A 26304-nucleotide genomic window follows, 5' to 3' on the forward strand; every position below is an offset into this window, starting at 1 on the left:
ATCCCTCCCCACACTTCCTGTTCACTTCCATCCACCAAGGGCACTTCCGGCTTCCTCCTCCTTCACTCTTCCGCCGGTGGTTGTGCTCTGTGGTGTAGCGTCTCCCTTCCTGTGTTCTCTGCTGCCTTCTCCCCAGCCTCTCGGCAGGTGCCCGGTGACGGTAGATGTTTGCCGAGTGAATGGGTGATTGGGACGGGCTGTAAGGAGGCGTGGAGAGGCATTCTGTGCTCAAGGGCATGGAGGCTGGCCAGACCAGGAGGACAAAAGAAGAATAACAGAGTGGGTTGGCGCGGTGTCAGCTGAGACGAGCGGCGAGGGGAGAGGATGGGGAAGGAGGCTCGGCGCTGATGTGGCCCCGTGCAGATCTATGATTTAGAAGCTGTCCCCGCTGTGGATGGAATTCGGGTTAGAGGAGGGAGATCAGAGACAGATGGATGCAGCAGTTAAAGCCAGGGAGAAAAGAGAGGGATGAACAAGCACTCCACGCCTCTCAGTGTCCTTAATAGCCACCCTCTGATGGAAAGTTGAATTAGCATAGGATCAGTCGGGAAAGAGCTGAATGTTTTCGTGAACTCCAAGTCACTGAAATAAAAAGCAATTTTCCCTCTCGGCTACCAATTAGTGTCTTTTGCCACAGACCAGCCTGTGGAACTTCTTTAATCTGTGCTCTTCAGCAGCTCGCAAGCCTGAGCAGCCCAATGGGGACTCCCTGGGGACAGGGGGCTCTGATGTGTCTCAGGAGAAATGGGCCAAGAAATCTAATTAAAACTCAGGGGCAGCCGCATCATGGCTTGTGTGGGCAGTTCATTAGGGAAGGACACACGGTTACTGTCCATCAGATCCACCCGCAGGCAGTGGGCCCTGCTGCTGGGGTTAACCGCGCTCTGGAGTTTGTCTTTCAATAAAGGCGGAGGGCAGCAGCGGGGTGGTGACCTCCCGGGGCCACACTTGGTCTTCCCCATCGGGAGGATCGCAAGGGAAGAGTGTGGGTGACTAGACAAAGAGCGGTCTGCGTGGTGGGTGCTGCCCAGAATGGGATCGGAACTCAGGACGCAGCTGGGACCCGGCTCCCATGCAGCCCGGGAGTCCGAGACCATTGCTTGCTTCCCAGGGACTTGGCTTTTTAGCTGCGGATTGAGTGAGTTTGCTTGGGACTCAGAGAATGAACATGACAGCACTGCTGCTGGGTGGGGGCGGCAGTCGTTCTGGGAAGGAGTGGCAGCCCCTGGGCTGGATGGCACCTTAAACCCATGAGCTCGTGGTCTCTGGCTCATGGCCACCTCACCTGCTGTCCTCGCACCCGCTCAGGGTGCCCCAGCCAAGGCCACCCCCCGCCTGCCTTCCCCACCGAGCCTTCCCCGGATCTCCCAAGCCAGCACCGGAGATGACTCTGAGCTCACCCACCCGCCGGCGTCTCCTGGAACCACTCCCCCAGATAAACTGTGTCACTTGAGTCTCAGGGTCCCTTTGGGGGAAGCCTGTCTTAGCTTCTCTGATTCCTGCCCAGTCCAAGACTCCAGCCACATGCACTGGCCCTTTCCTGTACGCCTATTCATCTACAGGCGTGACTGGAAAATACGATTAGATTCAAAATAACTTCTTATAGTAAGACACATTGCCAAGAATGATGAGATAAGAGTGTTCAAAATAAGGATGCGTGCTTTGAGTATTTTTAGGGAGATTAATGCCAATGTGTCCTTTAAACGCTCAAGATGGTTTTTGATCACACCATGCTGATCAACTGTTTACAGCAATTTCTTTCTTTCTTTCTTTCCGGGGATTGAACTTGGGACCTTGTGCTTGAGAGGCATTTACAGCAATTTTTGTCAGTTATTACAGTATGTCCTCTCACACCTGATTCCCTAGATCTGGCACCATATACCTTCTCATTCTGCCCCCAAGTAAAAATGACCAGAAAATTAGTGTTCTGAATTTATTCAGGACACCGAGGCAGCCATGACAGCACAACTAAAGACCCTCACGAAAGGGACCTCCAGAGCTGCTCCAGAAAGTGTCAGAAATGACGGATGAGTGTGCTCAAAGTGGTGGTGGGGCATTCTGAGAGCAAGTGTTAATGGCGATGTGTCTGTTACTGTAATAAACAAGTTTTAAGCAATTAAATATTCATTGTGACTTTTGATCACACCATGTATAATCCATGCTGTGGCATCCTAGAGATGGAACTGATCCCAGGTTTAAATCAGGAGTGTCCTGAGTCCCAAGACCTGCCTGTAGCCAGCCAGCCAGACTGTTGTGATGCTGGTCATATCTCAATTTGTTTCATGATGGCTTAGAAAGATTTACGTGTTTATAAGACAGGGAGAAAGAGAAGCTAGTGAGTTCGTACATTGTTCTGAGTCACTAAATTAAGGAGGACCAAGCAGAAAGAGAAGGAGAGAGACGGGGTGTGCGGTGGGTGTTGGCGGTGGTCAGGAGCTGGTCTGGGAGCTCCGTGGACTGGAGCTCAGGACCTCAGCACTCCTGGGATTCAGAGAGACGGGCACAAAGTTTGTATCAAACTGCTCCACACTCCAACTGAGCTCCTGCAGGGTGTCCTGGCTGTGTAGAATTTAAATTGCTGCCTCTTTTATTAAGGGACAGGTTTCTGTGATAGCCTCCCCCTGGAGGCTGCCTGAGGGAAGGGAGGGTGACGATTCCATGATAGCCTGGGTGTCCTTTCGATCCCTTCATAGGTCCTCCCAGAAGTCCTTGGGGGTGGCGTTGCCATGGCCATGTTATTGATGGACAGGGGCACTGCAGCACTTAATTTTCAAGCTGGGCCAAAAACAGAGTGGAAGGGGTGCTATTAATAATTGTGTCTGGAGAGCAGGTGAATCTGAGACTGGCCCAGGCAAACCAGTGAAGGGAACTCAAGGTCTATGGACCCAGGTCTTCTGGCCTTTCCAAGCAGCATCTCAGGCCAGGCCAGGCAAACACAAAACAATGCCTGCCACATGCCTGCCACCACAGCCCAGCTTCCCGCCAGATGGAGAAGTACAGTCATTAACTGTACTATGCCTAAGGTCTTTCTAGGTAGGTGGAATCACCCCTAATTCACAGATGAGATCGCCAGACACAGAAAGGTGAGGTGCTGAAGGTCGCTCTCTAAATGCCTGGCGGAGCTCACACTTGACGCGTGTCCTTCCTTCCATGCCACAGGTGACGCTGAGTGCCAGAGCAGAGGACCAGCCCAGGAGGCTGGGAAAGGCAGGCGGAACAGAGGAGGAGGCGAGGTCCGAGGGGCGCCCGTGTGACCGCCCGAGGCTCCTCCTCTTTGCCTCACTTCTCGTGGAGCTTCTCCCAGCAGAGAAAGGAGCATATTTTTCCTTCCTGGGTGTCTTCCTCCAACCTGCACAGCCCACAGCTTTGGGTGTTTGCTGAGCTGCCTTAATCCCAAATCAGAGAGGAAACGTGGCTCTCTTTGGAACCAGCGGCTCCAGCTGCTCCAGCCATGTGGCCCCTGCTCCCCTCTACCCACAGCTGTCCCAGTGCACCTGCTCTCAGCTTCCTGCCTTCAGCAGATGGTCTCCTCTGTCCACCAGAAACCCCTCCACGCCCTCTGCTCCTGGACCTTCTGCTTCGAAACTACTCCTCACCTTCCTCTTTAGAAAAGGAAAAGCTAACAAGGACAGGGCTGGGCACGAGCCTGGCTTCAAGCCATTTGTCCCTCTCGGAACCACATGGTCCCCCGAGGCCTGGACCCTGGGCCACCCCAAATCTTTTCTATGGATCCCATGCCCAAGTCCCTTGTTTACCTCTGTGGATGAGAACTTACTCTTTTTATAAAAAGAAGAATTCAGTTTTTCAAAGGACCCCAAGTCTCAGACTTGATCACCTCCCAAAGTCCAGCAGAGACAGCGCTTCCTCGGAAACCTTGCCAGATGTCAAGGCTGGTGCTTGAACCCCGAGAACTCTGGCCCAGGCTTCGCCTTGCCTTCATGGCTCCTGTTCAAGCCTGGTGTGGCCTCTCCTCTCCCAGACCTTCGCTCCACTGTGGCCTCCTCCCTCTCCCTCTTCAATTCCCTGAAGAACCCATCTGTTTGCAGGTAAGGTTTCCCCAAGTCTGTGTCTGCAGTGTCTGTGTCACTCACTGGTATATCTTGTGATGGTTTAGATCTAAAATGTGCCCTCCCCAGGCTCATGTACTCAGAGGCAGGGCTTCTGGAGGGTGTTAACCCACCAATTAACCCACCACTGATAATCTGTTAGCTCACCGATTAATCCATAGTCTACTGTGCTGTTGGGGGAGGTGGAAATGGCAGCTCCTGGGGGCATGGCCTAAGGATCCATCACCCGTCCTGGCTCCTCCTTTCTCTCTCTGTTTCCTGGCCACCAAGATGTGAGCAGCTCTCCTCCACCAGTCCCTTCCACCAGGCCCTTCCAGCCTTAGAGCCAGCCGACGATACAGACCGAATCCTCTGGGCCTCAAGCTAACCATCTCCTTCTCTAAACTGTGGGTGTTGGGCGCTCTGTCCCAGCGACAAGGAGAGTAAGGCCTACCCCAGGGCCTGCGTCAGCACAGTGCTTGGTAAGTACTTTTAAACTAACCAACACACTTGCCTATAACTGTCCACATCCGGTCCCTCCTCACCACACTTGACATTGAAACACGGCGAATCTGCACTTGGAAGGGCCCCAGTCATTGTGGGCACCTGTCTTCCTCATTAGCTCACAGACTCAGCGGGGACAGAGGAACATCTCTGCCTTCACTTCTGCGTCCTCAGTACAGACTTCTGGCCCACAGTGCGGGTTCCAAATCCTCTCCCGACTGAGTTAATTGGGGCACAACTGAGAATAATAAAGCAGCGAGAATGGGACCGACCAACAGAGATTTCAGAAAACCACATACTAGCGCACACGGCTTATTTTCTCCATAAAAGGAAGGTGCCTCTACACGGGTCTTTTAGAGATGTTTTAATAAGCCTGATTTAATGTTTGATCTGGGTGCATCTGGGAGAGCCTCTGCTTTCACAGACCAAGATTTTGCAGCCTGGTTGAGGAGACAGACTTTGTAAGGGACAAGAATTTTCATCAGCAGTGGCTCCTGGCTTGGAAAATACCCCACACATGGAGTCTGTGCTCTCTGAGACCCAGATCTCCCCAGAGGCTGCCTGGCTCTTGGCTCCCCAGGCCCGCTGGGGGCAGAAATGGCTCCCACTGGTGCCCAGCTCGCAGGGCATGTCCAGCTTTGGGCCTTGGCTGTGCCACCAGCACAGCCTTGTCCTCCCGCAGCCTAGGGAGGCCCCTGTAGCAGTTGCTGGCTCTGGGGTGCTTTTCCCAAGGTGGTACTTGATTAGCCATTTTGCAGCGATTTCTTTAAAAGTCATCCTTGGAAGCTGTGTCTCTCCCGCCTATTACATGTGGGGACCTGGCTCGGAAAGCCCAGCTCACTTGCCCAAGGTCACACAGCTGGTAAGTGGGGTCCAGGCCCTCAAGCCCAGGGCTGGAGGTGGACAAAGCCCACAACTGCTGTACGACCCCAAGTTGGCCATAGTGGGGATACCACGACATAGTGCCATTTTCTTTTTCCTTAGCCCCTTGGAGCAAAAGGATGTGATAGAGGTCTGCGTCCTAAGCCCAGGCCACGTGGCAAAGGGGCTTTGCAGATGGGTTACGTGGCAAAGGCAGCAACGGGGAGGGTCTCCTGATCCTTCTGGGGTCTCAGACCCAGTGCCTTAGGAGGGCCTTGGCTCGAGGCCAGGAGAAAGGCTCTCTGCCTCTTCCGCACTGAGTGCCAGTGCTGGGGCCACCCCTGCGGTCCAGGCCACCCATCTGCCTGCTCGCCGAGACCACCTTGTCACCAATCACACGGCCAGAGGGAAGCAGAGTCAAGTTGGTGACACCCAGGATGTGCTTGCTACAAAATGCAAGGTGGTGACAGTGGTTTTCAGTGGGGACTGTGGCTCCAGGGGACAACTAAAATGAGGGTGCACCTGGCAGCTAGGGCTGGGGGCCAGGGAAGCTGACCTATGTCAAGTGTAGGTGGAGACCGCCTGCTGTGGATTTTCTTCAGAAAGTCACCCAGTGGCACTAAGATCCCATGAGCTCACTATTTCAGTGAGCTTATAAAAAGCTAATTTTAATCAGGCTATTGATCACTCCTCACTAAAACTCTGACTTTGCAATTCGTGCGGCTGCAGAACACGTGCCAGGGTACCTCAACACAGGCAGGGAGGCAGGAAGGAAGCACAGACTCGCCCAGCACCCTCTGTGTGCCAGTTGCAGCACACATTGCTCAAAAGTCCCTGTCCCATAAGAGCCCTCGAGGTGGAGGCTGGAGGAGCCACGTCGCTTTCCAAGGGTCCCACAGACAGTCAAGGTGGAGCCCTGAGCGGCCCCAAACCCATGCCTCTCCTGGATGTGACGTGGCTGGGTGAGTTCTCTCGACTTCCAGCCTCACACAGCGGCGAGTGGGTGGGAGCGATCGTCCTTTGAGGGTCTCTGAAGATCTGTCGCCTCTGGATGGACAAGACAGCCCCAGGTGGTGATGCTGGTCTGCAGGAATCTGCCCCTCCCCAGCCCCCATTAGCAGACAGCGTCTCGTGGTATCTGGGGGACAAGATGATGTGACGTAGACGTGAGCCATGGCCGAGCTCACCTGGGACCCTCTGCCTCCGGCCAGCAGGCTGAAGCCTTTGCAGAAAGGGGATAGGTATGGTGGCATTGGGAAGAACCCTGTTTCTAGTTCTGATTCGGTGATACAGAATGGCAGAAATTACTTAGTCTCTGAGTCCCAGTTTCCTCCTGTGTAAAATAGGAGGATCCTTATTTTGCAGCCTAGAGATTGCTGGGACCTAGCTCTATGTTTGCACATTCTCTACCTATTGAGTCCCTGCCCAGAAGCAAAGCTCCCGAGGGATGTTCCGGGAGTGTGGTCCTCGTTTGCAGATGTTAGAAACGCAGATTTGAACAAGTTGAACGAAAAACATTTTTAAAAAGAAGACCAAGTTATTCTGTCTGTTTCCTATCAGGAGCTGAGCCCTGGGATGCCAGGCACAATGACACGTCCAGGAAGGTGGGGACAGTGCTGATCGTCAGCACCTGTGCTGAGGTCCCCGCGGGGAGGAAGGGGGGGCAGCTGGCACCATCAGCCCTTCCCGCGGTGGTGCACACAATCCACGCCTGCCCTGAGTGTGTTCCCAAGCCTCACAGTGTCCATGTGGGAGAACAGGCGGAGGACAGGGTCAGAACAAGCCAGGTCCGCACCAGCGAGGGTGTGTGGAGTCCACATAACATGGTGGGCTCAGCATCCGGGACCTCCCATTGCTAGAGTTTAGGTCTAGAATGTCCCCAAAAGTCTCACGTGTTCAGAGCGGGGGGCTTTGGGAAGGCGATGGGACCAGGACAGTGCTGTACTGACCGGAGGGGTCACCCACTGATGGACCCGAGCTGAATGTGCTGTGAGGAACTGGGCCTGGTTGCAGGACTGGGTGACTGGAAGGGTGCGTCCTTGTCCCCGAGCTCCTCCCTGAGCTCCTCCCCGAGCTCTCTGCCTTCCGGCTGCCACGCTGAACAGCTTTCCTTCTGCCATGCTGTCTCTGCCTTGCGGCCACCAGCCCTACACTCAAACCCCGAGCTGAAATGACCCTGCTGCTCTAAGTTGGGGGTGTCAGATGCTTCATCCCAGGGACCGGAAGGCGAATCCACCTAGTTTGGGCTGCCTCTCTGGGAAAGGCATCTTTTGATCTTGAAGAGTGTGGCTTTGGTGCCTAAATTCTCCCAACGTGGCCCTCAACGTCTGGGGAGGAAGAGGAACGAAACCCTGCAGACACTTTCTATCAGCATGAACCTGCCTTCCCTCAGACGCAGGGAAAAGATGGACAGCGTGTGAACGCAATGGGTTGCTTTTCCATTTGTAGCAGCGGAGTTTTGACACTTTCATGAAATGAATCATTATCTTGTAATCACATCTCCCTTGGAAAAGCGCAAATTAAAACAAGGTTGATGCTGACCTCCCCCGGAGCCCCCGACAGGAGTTTGCTCATTAAAGCTGTGACAGCAATGAAGGCGGCAAAGACCTCTTTCTACCACCATCCCAGCTTTTACACTGTGGCTTCTGAGAGCGTCTGAGGCCAGACCCTCGCGGCCTTCCTGCATTAACACCTGAGCTTCTTGCAGAAGAGAGAACGTGGTCAAGTACCTGGCTCACAGTAAGTGCTCAACAGACGGCACTGGTGATGATGATGATGATGATACGACAGTGATGGTGGTGACAACACTGGTGGTGCTGGTGATGTTACAGACTGAATGTTTGTATCGTTGCCTCCCAGATTTGTTTGTTGAAATCCTGACTATTGGTACTAAGAGGTGAGATTTGGGGAGGCGATTGAGTCACGAAGGTGAAGCCTCTTTTATAAGGCTACTACCAGAAGAGATGCCAGAGAACAGCTCTGGTCCTGCCCGCTGTGAGCGGGGACTGTGGCTAAGGGAAAGCAGGTATGGTGGATGCAGAGATGCACTGTCTGGATCTGCCTTCTGGGAAGGGGACCTGCTGGGCAGCAGGGGCCGAGGGTGCTGTTGGCAGAGGCTGCCCCATCCGAGGCCATGTCCTTCCGGGGGACCCACATCCGGTGACCCACTTCCGGGTGTCCCACTTCCGGTGGCTGGTGTGGAGGGCTGGGAAGCTCAGACTGCAGTGTGACAACCCGGATCTGCCATTTCGACAGCAGCGCACTCTGCAGGGCTGGTCAAGGCTGTCCCTGGGCCTCTACCAGCTCAGCTTCTACCTATGTCCCCTCTGCTTCCTCCTCCCTCCCATGGACAGGGACTCTAAGCAGCGCTCCTCATCCAAACTGTGCCTGGGTATGGAGGCTGACACCTGGCCCTGGGGGATCTGGACTGTACTCTCACCTATGCCAGCCCCTCTGTGGTGGGTAGTGGTCAAATCAGCTCCAACAGCTCAAGACTGAGCTCTGATCTCTGTGTCTGTGACTGAGCCCTGATCTCTGTGACTGTGACTGAGTCCTGTTCTCTGTGATTGTGACTGAGCCCTGACCTCTGTGTCTGTGACTGAGCCCTGATCTCTGTGATTGTGACTGAGTCCTGTTCTCTGTGATTGTGACTGAGCCCTAACCTCTGTGTCTGTGACAGAGCCCTGATCTCTGTGATTGTGACTGAGCCCTGACCTCTGTGTCTGTGACTGAGCCCTGATCTCTGTGATTGTGACTGAGCCCTGACCTCTGTGTCTGTGACTGAGCCCTGATTTCCCACCTTTGTAGCTGACAGTAGTCCCATGCTGGATGCTATCTGGACTCTCATCTTGGTCTGTCATGCCTGTCAATGCATTCTGATCATAAAAACATATAAATATCAGTATATTTAAGACTCACCACTTCTCATATCCCCTCCACTAACACCCTGGTCCACACAGCCCATCACCATTTGCTGCATGATTGTAAAAGATTCCCAGCTGGTTTTTCAGCTTTCACCCTTTGCCTCCCACACAGCAGCCAAATGCATCATCCCCAAACCACAGAGGGTTGCTACCTCTCACAGATACCAAGCCTAAAAGCCTGAAAAGGACCTATAGAGCCATACACATTTGCTGGCCTCTGGTTCCCCTCATCCCAAATCATCAATTTCATCTCCAGTTGCTCTGGCTTCACCTTCTCTCCTGGTGGGGCCTCAGACAGATCAAACACACTCCTGCCCCAGGGCCTTTGCACAGGCCACCCCCTTCCCAGTGCATTCTTTCCACAATTATCTGGTTGTATTGTTTTCTCACTGCCTTAAATCTTTGCTTGATCAGCACCCTGCCACTGAGGCCTTCCTTGACAACCTTACTTCCAATTACAATTTTCTCCCATAGGTACTTTCCACCCACTTTCCTGCTCTAATTTTCTGCTTTCCCATACACAACTATACAAATTTACTTTTCATATTATTTTATGTTTTCTTCCTTCACCAAAGTTAACATTTCACAAAGACAGGTACTTTTGTTTCTTTTGTTCACTGTTGTGTCCCCAGCACCTGTAGGAGCACCTTGCGAATGGTAATACTCAGGAACTCTTGGTCAAACTAATGAGACTTCATCCTTATTGCAGCCCAGGGAGGGGAGTATTATTTTTATTACCTTTAGTTTCCAGACGAGGCCTAGGGAGCTTAAGCAAGTTCTCAAAGTCATATTGCTGGCATTAATTATGAATGCCTGGGCCCTGGAGACATCTGGTTCCTGAACCCTAGCTCCTGACCCTGGCACACAGCCAGGGTCTGGCCTGGTCCAACCCACCTCAGTCCACTTTGCCACCTTTGTTGCCTCCCCTGACAGCCTGGGCTGCTCGCCAACCTCCCAGGTATTCCTGGTGGCCTCGTGCCTTTTGCCTTGCGAGATGCTGTTGCTATGGAAAGTGCACCTCCTCCCCCTGCCCCAAATGCCTCTGTATCCTGCTCCCCAGAACCTCTACAGAGCTTCTGCGATGGCTGGAAGAGCCAGTGTCTGACGTGCTGTAGGCTTGGTTGCTAGCTGTTGGGGTGCTGGGGGGCAGTGGGAGCGAGGTCACGGGGTATCCCCTTGAAGGGCTGCTGTGGCCCCACCCCTTCCTGTCCCTCTGTCTTTGCTTTCTGGTTGAGGTGACGTGAACATGTCCTCTTCCTCCACACATTTCCTCCATGATGTTACGCGGTGCCCAGGCTCAAAGGGACAGGGACAAGGGACCACGGACTGCAATCTTTGAACCTGTGAGCCAAAATAAACTTCGTCTCCTTTAAAGTTGATTGTCTTAATTTCTTTGTCATAACAATGGGAAACCAGCTAATATGGCTGTAATCAAGTCAAGGATCTTGAGGAGAAGAGCTTATCTTTGACTATCAGCCTGGGTCGTAAATGCAATCACATTTATCCATCTATACAGAGGGAGATCTGGTGTGCGTGCGCACAAACACACACACACACACACACACACACACACACACACACACACACACACACACAAGAAGGCTGTGTGAAGATGGCGGTAGAGCCTGGAGTATCGAAGCTACAAGCAAAGATCACCGGCAGCCACCAGCAGCCAGGACAGGGCCTGGAATGGCCTCTCCCAGAGACCCACAGGAGTGTGGTCCTAGGCTTCCGGCCTCCAGACCTGAGACAGAAGACGTTTCTGTTGTTGGAAGCTTTCAGTACTTTGTTACAGCAGCCACGGAGAGCTGATCCACTGTGACTGAGAACTGCATTCGCACTTCTCAGCAGAAGTGAGGAGTAACTAAGTGACAGCTTCCTCCGCTGGATGTCCAGGGAATATCTGAGTCCCAGACAGGAGGACAATAGCTGCTGACGGAAACCGTAAGAAATCCCTGGGAGCCAAGCAGTGGTGACCGACCCCAGTTTTGGAACCAGTTTTGGAAACTTTCTACACATCTGTTAAATCCAGGCTTCAAGCAAACTGTCCCGAGAGCAGCCTTGGCTTGGCGTTGCTTCTGAGGGACTTTTTTGGAGTGAGCTTGGCAGGAAATCAGAAAGAACATCACCCTGCTTCCACACGCAGGATTCAGGAGAGAGGCTGAGGAGTTATCTCTGCCTGAGGCTACAGGAGAGAAGAGAAGGGGAACAGAGCAGTGCAAAACCCCAGCGGGAGGTGGGTTAGGCTTCAGATCTAAGCTGTCCCCTGCATCTCATGTGTTTGGAAGGAGACTAGACCGCGGGTGCTGTCGCTGACTCGTTAGGACGCGGGGCCTGCTCAGTGGCCACTCACTGGCTGTGACCTGGAAGGTGTCCTCTTGCACCACGTCTCCCTTCTCTCTCTGTTTCCCCCACCAGGCTTCCCCCACCAGGCTCCTCTGCCAGGCGGCTTCTGACTGACGAGGGACGAACTTGTCAGTAAAGTCTTTCGATTCCTGCATAGCCGGTAGGTGGGAGGCCGGGCCCTTGGAAGTGAGTGTTAAATGTTGAGCCTGCCCAGTACAATTAAGGTCTCTGACATTTCCCTCTCTTCCTCTCTACCGTTTGTCTCTCCTCTCCTCTGACTGTCCCAACTTGAGTGTGCTGTGTGTTCTCAGTGCCTCTGCTGTTACTTAGGGTAAGCTGCGGGAGGCAGAGACTGAGTGTGTGTATGTGTGTGTGCATTTGGTTCACAACTACACCCCCAGGCCTAGAAGGGTGCCTGCTCCACAGCCAGCCCAGAACCACTACGCGTGGGACAGGTGAGTGGATGGCATACAGTCCTCTCTACACTAAGAGTCTGTAAGTGTCACCTGCTGCCTATTCTAGGCTTACACTTGGCTGCAAAACAGCCACTGTTCTTTGTAGCTCCTCCCAGGAGAGGAAAAGTCTCCTTCTCCACCCCTATTTCGGAGGTAGCCTTTTGATAGTTTCAGCTAAGAGAATGAAGCAGAAGGAAGGTCGTGCAACTCCATTCACATAGTTTTGCAACCTTCACTGTCATCTCCTGCAACTTTGTTACTGTCACTGTAAACAGGTCCAGGCCAGCCTGCTGGACAAGAACAGACATGCAGCCAAGCCACCTCTCTGCGCCAGGCCAATGGGTGAGGCAACCACAGACCAGTTGGTGCCTGGCCAACTCTAGCAGGGGAGTCTAGCGGAGATCAGCAGAGCCTGGACTAGAAACACAAAATCACCAAGTTGACCCGCGGGAGCAATAATAACTGGCCATTTAATCCAGTAGGTTGTGGGTTATTCGTTACACAGTGGCAGCTAACTGATGTAAATTCCTTAGCCATCTCCCTGAATTCACTCCTGCCAAGTCTCTTTTCCATATTCTACCTCCAACTTATTCCTTCCTGCATAAACTACACACCAACCTGATAACGCCACATTTCAGTTTAAACTCCAGTGGCCTCCTGCTCCCACCAGGACAGGGTCAGACTGCATCATGGGAGGCCTGCGATGAATCAGCCACAGCATCACTGGCACTGCGACTCCCCTGGGCCCCTCTCCCCACACAGCCTCCTTCCCTGGCTCCTGTCAGCACCCCCTCTCTGACCCCTGTCCTTCCTGCCAGGGACCCCCGCTCCTTCAGCCAACCACCTCCCAGGCCCCTGGGAGCCCAGATGGTGCTTCTTTGAACTAGAAAGTGTGCAGTGATCCTATTACTGCCTAGGCTGGATGAGGACACCCACGCCCACCCGGACACTGTCCCGATGCCCTCCCTGCCAGCGGTGCCCTGGTCTGCCCTGCTGTACCACCGAAGAGGGAAAGCCTCACCGGCTTTGGCCTCAAGCAGAGTGTGGGAATCCGGCCTCTGGGACTCTGTGAGAAGGATCTTCCGAGGACACGCGGAGAGTGGAGGTGCACGAGTGTGTTCGTGTGACAGCCAGGCTGTGGGGCACTAGTTCCAGTCTGTGATGACTGTTTTGCCATGGGCTGATACAGGAGCCAGTGCGTCCTTATGCTATCAGAACCTGGCCAGCGAATGCGAATCTGCACACTGGGTCCATGTTCTCATGTAAGCGTCCGTCTGTGATGGGATTCACATGTCTTTAGATGTGGTACTTGTGCAGTGCACAGTCTGAGCACCTGATCTTGGCCCTCTGCTTGCTCCAACTCAACACTTAGCTGTATGTTTTCTGCTACCAAGTCCCCATCACTCAGACGTGTGCTTTTGCAGTGCCTGGGAACTGCCTTCACCGGGGAACCTGTCGTAGCACTTAAGAACTCTGGCTTGGAGTAAGATTGACCTGACCTGTCCTGGCTCACTGCTGTGTGACTTCAGTAAATTTCCTAACCTCTCTGAGCCTCACCTTCCTCTATCTACCTTGGGAAGCTCCTGGCTGGGATGTTCTTGCTCCTCCTCCCCCAGAACTGAGGGCAGGAGACCTGACTGACTCAGTCTCAGCAGGTCTGGGATTTGCTGAAAAAGGAGCCCAGGGGTGAGGCCTGAGCCAGGCACACGAGACACAGTGCTGGGTTCACCTGTTTCACTCCCAGGGTCTCAGAATCACTTCTGCTAAAGCCAGAAATAAATCTGCATCTTTACCCACAGGACAGGGTACCTTTTCCCTAGAGGTAGAAGCTGGGTTTGGAGGCGGGAAGAAGAAACCTGAAGGGCCATGGTGGGTGGCTGAATCTCAGAAAGTCACTTCCACCTGGCAAAAATTAGTGTGCAATTACAGAGACACTAACTTTCATAAAATAACCAATTAATCAATTCAAAGGAATTGAATAGCTTACATAACTTAAACTTAATTTACATTAAATTCAAATGAGATTTAAATTAAAGTTTGCCTTTGGAAGGACGAGAATTCAAAACTGATTAAGAAACGATCCCTATTAAGCACCTATCGTCCATCCATCCACGGGGCAGCCTCAAGTTACGACCGGCCCGACACAGGAACACTTGGGTTAATTAGGTGAAGGGAAGATTCATCTGCCTCTCGTTATCTATAGCGTGTACGCAGGTGAACATCCAGATCTCAGCTGTACCGACTTACAAACAACTTGAGTTACAACCAGCCCTTGGGAGCTGATCGAGTTTGTAAGTCAAGGATCCGCTGTATCTACCTCTCTATCAGCTCCTACCGTCTCTCCACCATCTATGCACGTGCCGTCTATCTACCTCTCTGTCTGTTTGTCATCCATCTGCCGAATGCAGCTGTGTGCTACGGAAAGACTTTCTGCTCGTGCTCCTGCCGCCCCACTTCCCACACAGGGCAACCTGCAGAGGAGACGCCTCTCATCTTTGAAGCCAGACACTTGAATGACTGTCCCGTCTTTAACAAGCCACCTGAGTAATTGTGCACGAGTTACGTAATCTTGCTGAGCCCCATTTTCTCCGTCTGTAACATGAGGATAATAAAGTCGGCCTCTTCCAGTGTTCTGAAGATTAAGCGAAACTATCCCACGAAGGGCTCGACAGAGTGCTTATTATGTCGCGGATGTTTCCCAATCCCAGCTGGTGTTATATTATTACAGCATTACTCACAATTCCGTCTGGTTCATGAGCAGAGACATTTATTTTCCCCTTCGAACATAGCTGCATTTCAGTTTCCTGCTGGGCACATGTGTCACTGTTGGGGGTTGAACTGTGTCCCCCCAAGGATGTGTTGAAACCTTAACCCCAGAACCTAGCACTGCGGCCTTGCTTAGGATGAGGGTCTGTGCAGAAGGGATCGAGGTGAGATGAAGCCACGGTGTCTCCACCCAACGCCTGATGTCCCTAAGGGGCAGGGATCAGAAGGACTGAGGAGACCCAGGAGGGGCCAAGCAGAATGGTGTCCTGCTGCCACATACCAAGGGCTCCAGCAGACCAGGAGGATGGGCCAGGCCACAGGTCCTCCCAGGAGCCTGGGAGGGAGGCTGAGCTGATGGCATCTTGATTTTGCACTTTTTGATTCTGGAGCTCTGAGAGAATACATTTTAAGCTACTTTGTGATGGCCTCTCAAGGAATTACACGCAGCTGCTTTTGCATACAAAAAAAAATTAAAAAGACAGTAAGTTATAAACAGAAGTAGAAGCTCTGAAGCTGAAGCAGAGAAAACTACTTTGTGATGGCCTCTCAAGGAATTACACGCAGCTGCTTTTGCACACACAAAAAAAATTAAAAAGACAGTAAGTTATAAACAGAAGTAGAAGCTCTGAAGCTGAAGCAGAGAAAACCAGCTAAGTGGAACCGGTGTTACAGTCTGGCTCTGGAGTGTCCATCAAGACTCGAGTCTTCAAGTCTTGGTCCCGGAAAGGGTTTAGCTGAAGGTCCTCAGGTCACTCAGGAGGGCTCATGAAAGGGACTATGGGGCCCCACTCCCTTCGTCTTCCTCCTTTTAGCCCCTGGGAGCAGTTCTGATCTGCCCTGTGCCCCCAGAACAGGCACCTCCCAGGGGCCAGGAGCAACAGATCCGACCAATCACACACAGGAGTCTCCTGAACCATGAGCCGACAGGGACTTCCTCTTTGCAGGCTGCTCACCTCAGGTGTTTTGTTACAGACACAGAAAGCTGATGGACACCAACAGCAAAATAACCTTAGCTCTGGGCCAGGTATTTAGCTCAGTCGTGCCACTGCCTGCCTCAAAAACTCAAGGTCCCGAGTTCCATTCCCGGTACCAAAAACAAATAAACAAATAAATAAATAACCTTAGCCCTGAGCTGGCTGCTGGCTTCTATTTCCTCATTCTGCCTGTCGCCAGCCCACCCACATCCAACATGCCCGGCACGCTCTGGTCCCTGGGGTCTGCAGGTGGGCCCCTCTGGGCCTGCAGCTGGCCACGAGGGCACTGGCAGGGCAGGGAGGCCTGCGAGGAGGCAGGTGGGGAGCTCTCTCTCCTGGCTGCCTTCCCTCTTCAAATGGTGATCAAGAGGTCCTGAGAAATGAGGACTCATTTTGCTTTACATGGGTCTGTTTCTCAAAACTCACGACTACGGACTAGCTGGGCGTCAGGATGGGTCTGTTGATTTACAGCTCTAACCATTTTAACGTGGAGATTCCTATTTCTTCCACCTAATAATTTCTGCTTAGTCAGGAAAGCAAGAAATTAATTTACTCATCATTCCACTTTGCACGTGACTTCTTGTGGGCAGTGTTCTGCTGGTTCCCCATGTAAACCCTGGGTACTGATCATTCCGGGTGCAGGCCAAGGCTGTGCAGGGTGGCTGCTGTCTTTTGTTCATGTGTCTTTTGCTCGTTTGTCCATTTACTCCTTCAACAAGGAGAAGTGTCCCAGAGCTTGCACCCTCTGGGCACTGTGACAGGCGGCTTCCAGTTGGCTGGCTCATGCCTTGGGGATCAGCAGTGGAGGCCTCACTGTGCTGCCTGAGTCCCACCCATCCTGGGCCTCAGAGGCTGCTGAGCAGAGGCCACACCCAAGCTGATGCAGTGCCCGGGATTCAGAGGTGGGAAGAGTCTGGTGTCTCCCCTGCTCCATTGTATAATCACGGACCCAACATCTCAGACAGAATTAAAAGGAAGAACCTGTGCTTGGATAAACTCTAGGCCCCCTGCACACAGTGGCTCCCTAACTATCCATGGCCAGCCGGATGTGATGTTGTGATTTCCTCTACCCAGCTGGGCGCCTGGCATCCGGTGAGTGCTGCCCGAGTGCACTGCCTTGTTTCCTGAGACTGTCTTCCCTCTGCCTTGTCCCCCATGGTTCCTTGGGTCTGGCAGGGCTGGGGCCAGCCGTTCTGTGCCCCTCTGAATCTCATGGGCTCCTGTGGTGTGGTACTGAGAGTCCGGCCGGGATTCTCAGTCTCCAGCTCAGCCTGGGAAGGCTCCTGTCCCAGCCCTCCTCCATCCTTCGGGGGCCTTCGTGTCCACCCGCAGCAAGGGGTCATGGTGCCAGGCCACCTAAGAGGTCAAACACATTGTAGTGGGCAGGGGACACCACCTCAGGGTCACCCTTTACCTCCACCTCCTGGTCCAAGGTCCATCACCAAGTTGCAGCAGTGAGAGCCAGTAGGTTTGATTTGTGTTCCCAGTTTCTGGTCCAGAGCTCCAAGAAAGCCTTGGCATATCCCGGGGACAGGTGACGTCACATTGAGCCCTTTCCTGATGGACCCGAGTCTACACCCACGGATGACTCAGGTGGGCCTTAGGTGGTTTCAAGGCAGGGGCTGTCCCTGCTTTGAGGGAAGGAATTTCAGTTCCATCCCTGACCTCTGAGGGGGAGTTCAATCAGCAGCGGCTAATGATCGACTCAGCTGTAACTTAAATGATGGAATCTCCATACAAACCCACAGAAGACGGGGTCGGGGCCTTCTAGGCTGGCAGTCATACAGGTCCTGGGAGCCCTGAATCTCACCCCTGCCTCCTTATATCTCTTTCACGTGGCAACTCCTCAATTGTGTCCTTTACAAAAAAGCCGTTGTCACTCCAAGAGGAGCATCTTTGTGAGTTCTGAGTCATGCGAGCCGATTACGAAACCTCAGAGGAGGAGGACTTGGGAGCCACCGGTGTGCAGTCAGAAGGATAGAAGTGTGGATTTCCTGGGGACCCCACTTTTGGCAGAAGTGGAGACAGCCCGGGGAATGGGGACCCCTCACTTGTGGGGTCTGCCCTCGGTCTGGATAGATAGGATCGGAAACAAGATGCCGTACACCCATCTGGGGGTGGAGAACTGGAGGACCGTGGCAGGTACCTGGTGTCAGGAAGAGACACACTGGCTTCAGAGGTGGTGGCGGGAAAGGGACTCAAGACGCGAGTAGTGAATGGATGCATCGAAAGCACAGCCCTGGGTGAGGCCGGGCAGTGGTCGGCCTGTGTGTGGCACCTGGGGCACAGAAGTTGAAGCCACCCAATGGATTAACTTGTCCTTTGCATACCTTACAAATGTGCTCTTTGTTTTTCTGTATCTCTGCCCAGCACACTGAGTTCTAAAGAAAAGCTGCCCCCAAATGGTTAAGATATTAACTGCTAGAGTCAATTGCTACAGCAAAAAAAGGAACAAGAGAAATATTGGTCAGAAGACCCCCACCTGTCATCTTTGGATTTACAGAAGAGTGTTCTATAATATCAGAATGCGCATCAAAGAAAGGGCCCACTTCAGGATGAGTGACCACTCCCGTGCCCGCCGGGGTGTGGCTAAAGGGCATTTCCTGTGTTTCTTTCAGAGCTCCTGGCCTGTGCTTGTTGTCCGAGATGGCATGGCGGTTTCGGATAAGCTAACTCACCACTGTAACATAGCTCTTTCCTCTTTGCCTCTTGACTGACGGGCTTCCACGGTGCAACGAGCAGACCTGACCTCCACGCGGTCACAAGGCACAGGGAACCTGGGCCCTGTCCTCGAGGTGCAGACCTGCGCACCCAGGGCCGCTGCAGGATAAGCCCAGGGGCTGCAGAGAGGGGTTGGCTGCTCTGAGACAGGCTTGAGGGGCGGGAGGAGCTGATTTTTCAAAGATGACCCCGCCGTTCAGAAGGAAGTAGGGAGGTGTTCTGGGCATCGGGTGGGGCAGTGTGGGGGGCTGGGATCCTGCAGGAGTGAGTGCAAATGCGCGCAAGTGTGAATGTGTGTGGGCTGTCAGAGAGAGGGCACGGTGGGGTTGGGGGAGAAGGGGCAGACAGACCACAAAGTCCGCTCCACTGGGCATCTCTCCAGAGGAAAGTGGGGGGTAAAGCAGGTGCCCCCCTCCAGCCTGGCCTGCGCTAGGTGGGCACCTGGTGAACACAAGGCCAAATCTGCCCACTTCCGCCTTTGTAAATAAAGTTTTCCTGGAACCAGCCGTGCCCGCATTCATCCACGTAATGCTAATGTCTACGCTCACAGGACCACCATAGCGGCCAGTAGCTGCAACAAGACACCGTGTGGCCTGTGGAGCAAAAAATACTTTCCACCTGATCCTTGGCGTTCAATACATGAGAAAAACAGATGAGCCAGTAGAAAGGAAGTGAAGCAAACCCAGAGCTAGAGTGGGTGTGCATGCATGCACATGTGTGCACACACGTGTTTGTATATGTGCTGGTTTTAAATTTCCTCCCTCTTTCCCCTCCCTCCCATTTTCTCCCACTTCCTTCCTCTCCCACCTCTCCCTCCTCTTCCTGCCCCTTCCCCTTCCTCCCCAGCCATCTGACGTCCTCCCTGCCCCCTGGACCTGTGTGCACGCGAGTGTGGCTGACAACTCCCCATCACTGCACGGCCCACTTGGCCACCTCTTCGTAACAAACACCCTCACGTTGCAGATGGGGACAGGGACTTTTCACACACCACCAAGGTGCTAGACCAGGATGGTCGTTGAAAACCAGTGGCGCCAAAAGAGAGCTGGAAAATCAATTCCGTTTGTTTTAACAGAAACTTTGTCTTTTCATCAACACAGAAATCAAGACAGAAGAACCAAGAACAGCCTCTCCCAGAGAGGGCACACAGCCCTGGCAGACCCTGCTCCAAATCTGCCTGCTCAGCCCTGCGCTGAGCCCTGGGGGACCCGGGATGGCACAGTCCCCGTATCCCTCAGCTTTTATAGATGGGGAGACTGAGGCTTGAAAAGGTGAGCCAGCATCCATGGTGAGAAAAAGGGGGTTCTGGGGCTCAGAGTGAGTCCTGCAGGAGCAGAGGCTCCCAGTGTCCTCCAGCCCACACTCAGGCAGTGGTGAGGGGCTGGGCCTGGCATGGGCAGCTCTTGGCCTCCACGCTCCGCAGCCGCCCTTCTGAGGCCTGCCGGGAGCCCTGTGCACACACTCAGTTCTCAGCGGAGCACAGCCACAGTCAGTGCTGAACACACCTGAGATCCCCTCACCGGGGAATCTTCTGCACTAACCCACGACTCCGTGGACCCAGACCACACCCTTGATTTGCTTTGATTCATGACAAACCAGCCAGAATCTGGTCCATCGTTCTCCCAGTGAAGATCACTGTTCTGTTCCTTATGCTGTCACCCTCTCTCTTGTGGATGACTCGCTGCCCATCACCAGGGGTGGACAAAGTCAGTCCAGTGCATGCACAGCATCGGGGCACGCAGGGGACACGCCCTCTTCCCTCGCAAGGCTTTGCTTCTTTCTGGGCCCCAGGCTCCCTGCTGTATGCAGGGAAACCCCACCTCGGTAGCCCGTGGCCTCACCAGGAAGCAGGAGATGCTTACCTGGGCCGCTGCAGAAGGAGGCGATGACGGCCAGGACGCACACGATGCTGAGGTAGGGGACCCAGGGGGCGCGGTCCTGTGAGAGGACAGAACAGCAGGTGAGGAGGCAGCGGTGTCCCGGGGACCTCAGATCCCACCAGCTCCTGCGTGGTGCATCCCTGAGATCCCTGACAGTCACTTCAGGTCCTGGGCCCCACGACCAGTGTCCAGAATGAGGAAAAAATGGCAAACGCTCCGCCATGTCACACACGTGAGGAGGCAAGAGCTCAGCGGTGTCCCTGGCAGACAGTGAGTGGTAAATAAGTCAAGAACTCATGCTGACAGGTGCTTTGTCTGAAGCAGGCGGGTATTTTGTAGGCATCATCACACTGCAAATATTTCTCTTAGTCACCGCTCTGCTCTTACAATGTCAGGCACCACATTGATACCCCTGCAGTTCCTTCAAAACTTCTGACAAATCGACACAGACACAATGACCTGGAACATCTCCCGAGTGGCTTTCCCCATACCCCACCCTTTGGTACTTCGGATGAACCCAGGGTCTTTGCACTGAGCTACAGTGTTTTATGTTGAGACAACATCTCCCTAAGTCCTTTAGGTGTCCAGCTGGGCTCAAACTTGTGATCCTCCTGCCTCAGCCTCCCAGAGTGCTGGGATTATGGACTTGCACCACCACACCCAGATCTAAGTGGCTTTTTCAGAACCCTGAGTTTCAAGGAGCCCGTGAAGGACAACCTGGGGCCTGGCCTTTGGAAAGGAACCGTCCCTGGCGGCACATTGCCCTGACAGAACTTCTTCTCCTCCTCCTCTGTGCAGTGTGTCCCCAACAACAAGTCACCGTCCCCCAGACGCCACCATCGTGTCTGTGGTCACACCTTTCTAGACAGGTTTGGGGCACTAAGGCATGTGGCAATCAGCTCGAGCAACTTTCAATCTCAACGCCGAGAACATTGATGGCTGCAGGCGATCGCTGTGCCCACTGGCTGGAGACCGTGCAAGTGCTCAGTTCATGCACAGCTGGGCCACAAGCACATGAGGGATCTGGGGTCGAACCCTGGCTCTGCTCTTCTACAGCTGTGCCACCTTGGGCAGCTTACACTTTCATTTTTATACCTCCCATCTCTGGGAAAAGAGGAAACACCGGTTGTATAAGGGTGAAAGACGTCACTCCATCCCCACACCAAGCACATTTTCTCTGAACACTTGTTCCAGGGGCTTCCTAGCATCCCAGGGCAGAGGGACGAGCATCCCCACTTAGAGAAGGCACCAGGAGAGGAGCAGACCGCTGAGTGTCTGCCCAAAGCCTCCATCTGGCCAGGAAGCAGAAGAGCTGGATTCCCACGCAGGCACACTGGCTCCAGGGCTACTGCTGTAACTTTCGGTCAAGAAAGCAATGCTTGGGAAGCACCTGGATGTAGTGTCCCTGACCCCTGCTGGAATTAGACAGCTGGAAGGGGCATCTTGGGGGCCATCCAACATGATCCCCTCTATTCCACAGAGGCTCAGAGAGGGGCTGGATCCTACCCAGGATCGCACAACTCATCAGCGGCAGTGACAGGACTGGAAGCCAGGTGTCCTGTCTTTCAGTGCAAGAAGGAGCCATCACCAAAGCCACCCAGCAGCTCTGAGCAGAAACAGGTGGATCGTGGGAGCTATCTGCAGGTGGGAGGGACAGGAACAGGGGCTCACCTGCAGGGTCAGGGTGATGGTGAGGATCCCAAAGAAGATGGTCATCAGCACGAAGCCACCAATGAGGAGAGGTCTCCGTCCCAGGCGCTCAATGACCAGACCCTGGTGCGAGGGAGAAGAGAAGGACAAAGAGACAGCAAGCATTTAAATTATTTCTTTCTTTCTATGGATAACACGATTCTTTACACAGAACCACACCCCCCCAAAAAAAAAAACTCCACTGAAAGACTATTAGAACTGATAAACAAGTTCAGTAAAGCAGCAGGATACAAAATCAACATGGCCACTCTAATAAATGATTTTTGGGAGAACTAGCTACCCGCACACAGAAGACGGAAGGCAGACCCGTATCTCTCACCATTGTACCAAACTAAAATCAAAATGGATCAAAGGGCTACCTGTTAAAACAGAAACATTTAACCTGCTGGGAGATGGAGTAGGTAAAACTCTTGAAGTCATAGGTGTAGGCAACAACTTTCTGAACAGAATCTCAGGTGCACAGGCAATGGTACCAAGAACCAACAAATGGGATCACAGAAAAGGCTTCTGACAGCAGAAGAAACCAACAGAGTGAAGAGACGACCTACAGCGAGGGAAACTTTTCTGCAAGCTGTTCCTCAGAGAGGGAACTAATATCTAGGGTGTAAAAAGAACTCCAAAATATAGGACCACCCAAAATAAAAGACCCAATCACAATATGGGCAAGTGAAATGATCAGACACTTCACAGAAGTACAGATGGCCGCTAGATACATGAAGAAATGTCCAACATCACTGGCCTTCAGAGAAGCACAGATTAAAACAACACTGAGATTCCACCTTTCCCCATCATCATGAAATCAAATAGCAATGGGTGCTGGTGAGTCTGTGGGGATAAAGGAACCGGTCTACCTTGCTGGTGGGAATGTAAACTAGTACAACCACTATAGAAATCAGTATGCAAATTCCTCGAAAAACTGAAACTAGAAATTCCATTTGACCAGCTATTCCCCTTCTAGGTGTCTTCCTGAAAGAGTTAAAGACATCGTATTGCCGTGATACATGAATACCAAAGTTTATAGCAGCACAATTCAGGACAGCTAAGTCTCGGGAGTGGCCTATATGTCCGCCAAGAGACGCAGAGCAGCAGAGAACTGTCATTTTGCATGACTACGCCAATATCTAAGTGCTTTATTTTGGGTTGGGTGTCTGGTTTGTTGTTTCATGAACCAGGCACCTGGGTGGATGGAAAGCTGGAAACCTCTCCCCGATTTGAGGGCCATCTGAGCAATAGTCCAGGAAGACCGGAGGAAACCTTGGCAGAGAAGGGAGGAGGCCTCCTCACTCAGGGGGAGCAGCAGCAGGGCGCTGGGCTCCTTCCTCCCCACCCCTCACTCTCCCTCTTGTCCTCCTCCAAGGCCCATCCACATGTAGCCTGGCGGAAGGGCTTAGCAGGACTTGGTATTTCTGCCCACGTGAAGACACTGACTGTGTGACTGATCGGACGAGGAAAGAAGGAATTGCAGAGAGAAGAGAAGTAGAGTCCAGCATTGCAGTTACTTCAAATTTGGCTCAATCAAAGCATCCAAACCAGACCTAGCGTTACATGCAGCACGTCCCATCCAACTCCTCCATCTTCGCCATATTGCGTTTTACAGTCACACGCACATGCACACTACTCGCTCTGCTTGGCAGAGGCACCCAGCTTGCTCAGGGCTGCAAGGCCCTCCAGAGCCCCCTCCCATCCACAGGCGTGTTTCCATCCTAGAAGAAAGACGCCTGTCCAGTTAGCCAGGGCGATTTCCTCCAGGGGCTTTAGTTCAGCCGGACTCCATAAGCTTGCTCTGGGCCAGCACCCAGCCTAGTGGAACAGGTGAAGACAAGGACTGTAGGGAAACCGTACATGGCTGCACTGTTGCTTACACACACACACACACACACACACACACACACACACACACACACACACACACACACACACACACTTTCTCTCTTTCTCTTTCCCTCCTTCCCTTCTCTCCTCCCCACCCCACCAACAGATCGCTTACATTTAAAAGCAGTTCTGTAAGATTCCCTGGCAGCAGTGACCAACGTGGGGAAGACAGCTGGGAATCTACACAGGACATTTCAACGCTGGACCGATGTGAGCCCCAGAGCAAGGCCAGCACCCTGGCCTCCCAATGGGTGCCCCCTCCTGTCACCCTGGGGTGCAGACTGCACCCTGGGGACTCTCCAGGCAGAGCCGGTCCCTGACAGAGTCTCTCCTACAGAAGGGCGGGAGGACGGAGGGAGGACCAATGACTCAGCTCTCTGCACAAAGAGAAAGTGAGTCCCGGTTCTGGCCTCACCTTCTACTCGTAATTCTGCTTTAAATATGAGACGGAATCTCTGAGGAGAAGCTGAAACCCTGGCAAGGCTGGGCTACCTGCAAGTTAATGGTGTTTAAGAAAATATCTGTGTTCAGAAGACAGAGTATCTGATAGGATCTCTACTCGGGACAGACTCTAAATTTAAATTGAAAATAAGTCACTGAAGCCTAAATTTTGTTTGGAAATTTCAGCTTAAAAGATGAATTTGTATGTGCCTATAATCCCAGCATTCTGGGAGGCTGAGGCAGGAAGATCACAAGTTCCAGTGCAGCCTGGGAAATTTAGCAACTTAGTGAGATCCTGCCTCACAATTAAAGAAAAAGAAAAAGGGCTGGGGACATAGCTCAGTGTGAAGGCCCTGGGTTCAGTTCTCAGCCACACACACACACATGCTGACTGTGCAGCAGAGACCTGTATATACGCTTGCTGGGTGCCTGTGAGATGGACGCTGGTGGCAGGGAGAGGCATCTGCAGGGTCGGGACTGAGCCTAGAAAGGTCCTGTTCTTCCAGAGCCGTCCACCGCATTGTAACACTTCAGGCAAGTCCTCACCGAACACAATGACCGGCCGGCACCGCGGGACAGGGGAGGCTCCCGGAACCAGGGAGACCGAAGTCAGGAAGACGCAGCCTCACACCCTCAGCAAGGTGCGGTGGGTCCCTGGTGATGGAGCTCCTGGGGGCTTGCAGGCCTCAGGAGCCTGGCGATGCTGTCCTGCCTGCTCCCTCCCATTCCAACCCAGCGGACGGTGTGCGCCCAGGGCCGAGGGTCCCCCCAAACCGTGCTGCGTGCAGGGACGCAGCCCCAGCCTCTGGTGTTCAGTGAGCGGGACCTCTTATGAGGACAAGGGGCGGCACCCGCTGTGGCTCACCAGCACCAGTGCTGCTTCCGCCACCCGATCCCCTCCCGGGCTGAGACCCCAGGCCATGCCGATGAGGCGGGACCTCGTCCCCACGGATGGGCGGAAACTGACGCACAGAGACGTCGACGGCTCGCTGGGGTCACACAGCTCAAGGGAAGCGAGCGGGGCTGGGAACCTGGCCGTGTGGCTCTGCCCTCCAGGTTCTGGGCAGAGAAGGCCAACAGCCCACCCTGCCCACGGTGACTAAGGAAATGACAGCACCACAAGGTGGGGAGACAGCTCCTGCCACTCGAGCTGTTCTGTTCTCACATTTTCTTTTCTTTTCTTTTTTGTGATACTGGGGATTGAACCCAGGGATTTTGCACCTCCAGCCCTGTATTTTTCATTTTTTACTTTGAGACAGGGTCTTGCCGAGTTACTAAGTTGCTGAGGCTGGGCTCAAACTTGAGGTCTTCCTGCCTCAGCCTCCCAGAGAGCTGGGGTTACAGGTGTGCTCCACCACGTTTGGTGACACTGTGCTGTACACGGGGCAACTTCGATACAAATTTGTGGATCAATAATATGATGGAACCTGTCATGCTGCGGGATTACATGGACCAAGGGCCTGAAGTTAGTAATAGAACCAGGGTTACTATGGTGTAAAAATAAAACATACATCGATGCACGGAATAAAGACAAGCAAAGGTTGGCCAGGCTTCCTTGGGTAGTAGAGCGTGGGGACTTTCTTCCCCATCCCTCTCAGTTTTTCTGAATTCTCCAAATTTACCCCACTGAGCTGGTATTGATTTCTTGTAACAACAAAATACGAAAAATAAACACAAAGCCAACAAAGCCTTTGCATTTCCCCCATCATGTCCATCTCAGACTGATCAAAGAAAAGAATTAGTCATAAAAATTGGGTGTGGTCTATAACGCGAGACAAGAATTTTATGAAACATTTGCCCTCACAAAA

The 26304-nt window shown here is 53.1% G+C and overlaps 1 protein-coding gene across 18 annotated transcripts in view; it reads right to left on the reverse strand.

The window, feature by feature from the left end:
* Slc2a9 (solute carrier family 2 member 9) overlaps nt 1-26304 on the reverse strand; it is a 145717-nt gene that overhangs the window by 14397 nt on the left and 105016 nt on the right. For 16 of the 18 annotated variants that reach the window (XR_783811.2, XR_783812.2, XR_783814.1 and 13 more), the window contains 2 exons: nt 22145-22246; nt 20456-20531 (listed from right to left, as the gene is read on the reverse strand). Coding sequence is in view for 14 of the 18 variants with exons in the window: in XM_010641841.2 (XP_010640143.1) it covers nt 20456-20531; nt 22145-22246 (178 nt within the window). In the remaining 4 variants the exon portion in view is untranslated. Of the gene's footprint in view, nt 1-5204; nt 6459-17451; nt 18022-20455; nt 20532-22144; nt 22247-26304 lie in introns of those variants that run through there. The other 2 variants (XM_010641840.3, XM_010641834.3) reach the window with 2 other exon arrangements.

This window comes from Fukomys damarensis, unplaced genomic scaffold (genome assembly GCF_012274545.1).
Source record: "Fukomys damarensis isolate Sample0158 unplaced genomic scaffold, DMR_v1.0_HiC HiC_scaffold_35, whole genome shotgun sequence".
NCBI classification, from domain to species: domain Eukaryota; kingdom Metazoa; phylum Chordata; class Mammalia; order Rodentia; family Bathyergidae; genus Fukomys; species Fukomys damarensis.